At 29.6% G+C, this 6,468-nt stretch overlaps 1 protein-coding gene across 1 annotated transcript; it reads right to left on the reverse strand.

Moving 5' to 3' along the window:
* Window positions 1-1,030: 1,030 nt before the first annotated feature.
* LOC115715711 (uncharacterized) lies at window positions 1,031-1,816 on the reverse strand. Its single transcript, XM_030644376.1, has one exon. It carries the CDS (start codon window positions 1,814-1,816, stop codon window positions 1,031-1,033), a length of 786 nt encoding a protein of 261 aa, XP_030500236.1.
* Window positions 1,817-6,468: the final 4,652 nt, after the last annotated feature.

Below are 6,468 nucleotides of genomic sequence, written 5' to 3' on the forward strand. Positions count from 1 at the left end.
TGTGCACACATTGGTTCACGGAGCCAACAATTTTCAAAACGGAATCTTCTTTTTGGAGCAGTTGCATCAAACAAAGATGGGAAAAGAAGAATGGGAGTATGATTAGAACTTGAAACTTCAATATTGATTAGTTTTGCTGAATTGAAATGATCCAACCAATCTTGAGTAACTAAAGCTCTATCTAATTGAACTTCAATCCAACTAGCCGTACCTCTACCCTTTTCCCAAGTGAAGGGATAGCCAATAAGCTCTATATCCCTCAGCTTACAGTCCGTTAGAGCTTGGTTAAAGCCGTTAATTAACGTAGTAGGGTAAGCATTGCCACCTCTCTTATCCTCATTGCAACAAACATTGTTCAAATCGCCTATAATGTACCAAGGCAAAGTGTGCCTAGACGATAAATACCTCAATAAGTCCCATGTTCTTGAACGAAAATTTCTATTTGGCTCTCCATAACACCCTGTTAATCTCCATACCATATTATCATTGGTATGAACACTAACATCAATGTAAGAATTAGAATACCCAAGTACCCGAACCTCTCCTTCAACTTTCCAAAGAAAAGCAATCCCCCCGCTCCTACCAACAGCATCAACAGCCATCAGACCATCAAATCCAAGGCTAACCCGAAGCCTTTCAAGAACATCTTTTTTACTTAATGTTTCACAAAGAAAAACGAATTTGGGCCTCTTCTGGATCACAATATCCTTTAGGAATTGTAAAGCCCGTGGGTTCCCAAGCCCACGGTAATTCCAACTAAGAATACTCATGATCCTAGGTGGGTCCTGGGTTGGGCCTGGAACCCAGGACCCACCTTTTGCCCATTTTTTGACAGCCCACCAGTGACATCAACATTCATATCTGCCTCATCCTCACTTAAATTTTCTATGCCATCAGCATTGGTTCTTCTTCTTTTGGAATCTGAGACAATCAATGTACGATCGCCTATGTGTCCTTCAGTACCATTTAATGGTATATTACCATCACTGATCACACCCAAATTGTCCACCCTGGTAGTCATCATTGCTTGCTAATTTACTCCTTGATTTCCTTGATTTCCTCTGCTTTCCACAATTCTTGCATTGTCAACTCTAGCATTGACGGTATTGATACGCTGATCATGAGAATTAACTGCATTAAATGTCTCCATATTCACACCTTGATCGGTTGTCTCATCGGAAAACTGAGCATCAGCATCCGTTCCAGTGCGCAACCACCTTGAACCAGTTTGGTTGTGTCTTCTCCTTGGTTCCGCTTTCATCCAAATTCCATAGGGTTTTTCTAATTCTTCCAATGGTTTATCAAATAAACGAGGACAGAACCTTTCAGAATGTCCTATTAGACCACATATGAAACAAAAGGTAGGAATAAATTCATACTTGAAGTTACACCATATCCATTCCCCATTTGTCTTCTTCAGCTTCATCCTCCTCTTTAGCGGCTTCTCGATATTAATAGTGACTATAACACGTAGGTAGTCACGCCAGATTCCCATGAAGTTTTTGGGGTCTGACTTGACAAAAGTACCTATGTAATTAGCCACATTATTTACAACGACGTCTGTCATGAAACCAGTTTTGAGATTGTGTAATTGAACCCACAACTCTAAACTAGTCAGGGTAATACTTCTAGGATCTTCACCTTTCTTTAACCTTTGAAAAATCAGTTGATTTCTATTAAAAGTCCAGGGACTACCATCGACCACTCTCTGGATATCCACTTCATGATAAAATTGGAAAATATAAAGATTTGGCTCTAATTCCTTGATGAATACTCCTCTGCCTGGCTGCCATAGAGAAGCCAGAGTATGCTTCATCGCATCAGTATCCACAGATCTTCTCGTCAGAAATTTCCCTACCAAACACCACCTATCATCTATAGGTTGCCCAACATCTTCAATGAAGTCACACAATAGTTCTCACTCTTCTTCTTCTTCCAATTGCACAGAATCATACTTCTCGTTTAGTGAGTTAACTTGTTGACTTGTAGAGGCCATTAGACAAAGATAAAAATCAGAAATCTCTAAACTTTTCAGAACTTTTTACTCATGTCAAAAGACATGACTTCTTATAAAATATAGATTAATAAAGGTATACTGGATAGGATTATATATAGCAAATATGAATTATTTGGTATGTATTGGAAAATAAGATAATTTATAATTTGTTGATGAGCAAAATTATAAATGTCTGAAACTCATATTAGGGTTCATGTATTCTCTCTTTTCCCATCAAAGAAAATACTTTAGAGAAATAATATATTGTTCTAGAGCCACGTACATAGAAATATTGTTCTAGTTTTTAAGTTTCCGCATAGTTTCATTGTAGTTGCACTAATATTTTACTAACGCTCTTAAACTAGAGATATCAATGATTACAAATTGATAACAATACAATGGTTTTTATGATATTTGCAAGTGTTTTATATTGACAATCCAACACAAAGCTCTTTAAAAAAATTATAACATGGTTAGTTTTATTAATATATTCATTTGGTTGTTACAAAGTTAGTTTACAGAATTCTAACAGTTGTTTCTCCACATAATATTTTTAAAGTACAATAGATTGTTGATCAGTGACAAAAAAAATACGTACAAATCTTTTCATGACGATGCACATTCAAATATTCTATTTCTAGTTGCACTTAAGTTGTATATTAGTTAAATAATTGTTGTGCTACTACCATATTATTATTTTTTTAAAAAAAAAAAATAGGGCTCAGAATTAACAATACACGACTCGCGCAGAGAAAACTCAATTATGGTAAGTTTTATTTGTATTACATAGGAGTATTATTAATTGTTTTAAGGTTTAATATTAGTTACATTACAGTTTCATAACAGTTATCCCATAGTTGACATATAATGCTTAAATTTTTAAACTGTTAGAAAAAAGAAATTTCGTTTCTCATATTTTGCAATGGACAGTTTGATCAAGGAACAAATTATGTAAATTACGAAGCTACTGGCCAATACATTTTAATAGATTACAAATATGAAGAACTATTACACAAGTTAAAAAAGGTGATGGAATGCTCAACTATAACTGAAATACCATGTGAAAGAAGGATACAAACTATTGAGGATAATTGACAATCCAAGCCTATTCTTCTACATATAACTAAAATTGAAAGAAACTTACCTCACAAGGTATCCATTGTGTGTGAACATGGTCAGCAACATAACAACAATCAACAACACCTCATTCTTTGCAATGAGCAACTCATTAGTTGCACAATAGTTGTTTTAATGTTGTATGCCCTATCCAAAATATTAACAAAAACATAATGTATTATCAACATCATATTTGACATATTAATGTAAAGTTTTAAAACATTTCTTATTACATTGACTATTTTGCTGAATCTTCAAAAAAAAATTATTACTAAAATAACCTAATTTTTAAGGCCCAAGATAAGTGTTACCATGGAGACTCAAACTCTAAGAACAAACAAATAAGAAACCTCATGCAAACTATTCCAACCAACTACACCACACACTCGGTGGTACAATTAATCAGTCATTTAAAAAATAAAAAATAATCAGTACTTTTGTATTAAAAAACAAAGAAAAACTTATAATCCTTTGAGATATTTAAAAATAGAATAAATATGATTTTTGCCTCCTAAAGAAACTAGTAATAAGAAAAGTTGTGGCAAAATGATAAAGAAACTAGAAATAAGACACCTTCAGATTCTCATCAGCTTGGTTCTTCCCTTTCTAAACTTCAGAAAAGAAAATGTTTTCAGCAACATTAACCTTCGATTTCTTCTTAACAGGGTGACGATCAACTTTTTTGGTAGGCAAAGCAAAGTTTAAATCATCATCTTCAAACAATAGGCTATTTACCTTTAGATTTGTTGACAAGAGATTTAACACCTATTTTTAAAGGTTATTTTTCAGCAATGGTGATGACTGATGAGAAAAATGAAGACCAAGTAATAGTCATTTATAGAACAAAAAAAATGCAGAAGAACTTGGTGAGATGATGAAGGAAGGAAGTTGAGGAAGATGGACGAAATCTGTTTTTTTTTTTTTTGGATCAAGAAGTTTTGAAACAGAAAACTACAATTAAAAATGAAATGAAACGGAAAATAATACTACTAGTAATAAAAAAAATATAGAAAAGGAGTGAAAATAGATAATGTGTGAATATGGTATAATAACATCATTCATGTGTAAGATGTATTAGTATAAATAAAATAATAATTTTTTGGTAAAAATATAAGAGGGTATGTGAATATGGATAATATTTTTAAATTTTTGTATTTTTTTATATAAATTTTCCATTATATAATTTGTATGCTGAAAAAAAAAATAGATTATATATCTGAAAAAATATAAAATTAAACATTTGAAAAAATATAATAAAAAAATCATAATAATTGAAAAATTCAGTTGCAAATGTCGATCTCTTATCCCTGACCTATTGCCCATGGCATGCGTCACTTTGGACTGGGCTGCCTAACCAAGGCATTTTTCTTTTTGTGGCTACAATTTCTTTTGTCAGTTTTATTTTCATTTTTAACATATTAGAATCTTCTAAGGATGACAAATCATAAACGTATAATACGTACAGATAAAGCATATCTATTCTATATAAAGTGTGCTTATATAACTGAAATTCTTAGTTTATGAGAAATTTATGGGTGATTTTATTATTTTTATTTAATAAAATAATAAAATATTATTTATATATCATAAAATAATAATAAAACAAATCCTATTAATATTTGAACTGATATTTAACAAATTTCAACTCTATATATAATCACAACTATAGATCTATATATAATCACAACTATAACTCTAGAAATTAAAAATATATATATATAAAATAAATTGAATCTTAAACCGCATATACAATTAGTTTGTTGAGAGAGATCAGAAAAAGAACGAATTATATATAGAATTTTTTTTTACCAAAATAAAATGGACAATCCAGTTATATGCAGACTCGGTTAGAATGAAAAGTGCAAATAAAATAAAAAATTATACTATTGTCTCTGTCGAAGCAAATGTTATCTTCAATTATCAACAATTTAGAAATTAATTTTAAATTTTTTTTTTTATCTTACACACATTGTGTTTCCTTAAGTATTTGAACATCAATTTTTAGTTTATTGTTGGATTAACTTAAGAACATATTTAAATTATCAAGCTTTTTTAAACACTAATATACTGCATTCGGTATTTACTTTTTATTTATATTAAAAATAAAATGGTTTATTATTAAAAATAAAATGGTTTATGAGAAATTCATGGATCACTTTTTATTTATATATAATAAAATAAACAAAATAAATCTCATTCAATCCAAAAAAAAATACGATTGAGTTTTTGCTGTTGTACATCTATGATTAGGTTTCTTCAATTATTTATTGTATTCCTTTTTCTATTACAATTTGGACATTCTCATGGGATCACATATAATATTCCAATCCGCACTTCTCTTTTTTCTTCTTCACAACTTAATAACAAATTATATAAGTAATAATAAGAATAAAAAAGAAGCGTGACTTTTATCAAAGTTCACAAAACCAAGCATCAATGACGAAAAAAACCCAACAAAATTTACAGCCAATAAATGATTCTAAATGCTCGGCATATGCATTAATTGCCAGGAGTAAAGTTTTTTAAAGTTACGTAATAATTTACATATATGTTGCAAACACAATATACAAAAAATAAAGAAGAATATGGAAGAAAGAAGAGACCATTATGCACATCTAGAAAGGCAGTGGAGATAATGATAGAAACTTTTCATTTTTTTTCTTTTTTTTTAATCAATTTTTTTTTCTTTTTGAGTAAAGATAAATATGAAATTTTAATCGCATAGAGTTTTATTTTAATAAAATATAGTATTTTAAAATAATTTAATAGTATTTTGTTATAGAATACTATCACTTTTTGTTAAACATGGTTTTCACTTTTTGTCGACACTACCATATTCAATTTATCAACAAAAAAATAGACAATCTAAATATATGCGGACCCGGCTAGAATGAAAAGTGTAAAATACAAAAATTACACTATTGTCTCTATTGAAGCAAATGAAGATTGAAATCCACCAATGACTATCATTAGTTTTCTTATCTACAATTTTTAGACAAATGCTATCTTCAATTATCAATAATTTAGAGATTGATTTTTAATTTTCTTTTTATCTTACATCCATTTAAGTAATGTTTCTTTAAGTATTGGAACATCAATTTTTAATTTATTTTCGAATTAACTTAAAACATATTTAAATCATCAAGCTTTCTTAAACACTAATATATTGTATTCGGTATTCACTTTTAATTGACAACATTATAAAATATAATATTTAGATACACATAATAATCTCACCTAATAATTAATAATACTTTTTTTTAATTTTTAATTGTATCGCTTTCAAATAACATAGAAAAAAACTAGCATAAATTTAGTATACGTGTCTCGCACGTAATTTTTTGCTAGTATATATA

This window comes from Cannabis sativa, unplaced genomic scaffold (genome assembly GCF_029168945.1).
Source record: "Cannabis sativa cultivar Pink pepper isolate KNU-18-1 unplaced genomic scaffold, ASM2916894v1 Contig3, whole genome shotgun sequence".
Lineage (NCBI taxonomy): Eukaryota > Viridiplantae > Streptophyta > Magnoliopsida > Rosales > Cannabaceae > Cannabis > Cannabis sativa.

Bases quoted from the DNA above. Each gene is read 5' to 3' on its own strand.
- LOC115715711 (XM_030644376.1), bottom strand. From the start codon at position 1,816: ATGAAGCATACTCTGGCTTCTCTATGGCAGCCAGGCAGAGGAGTATTC.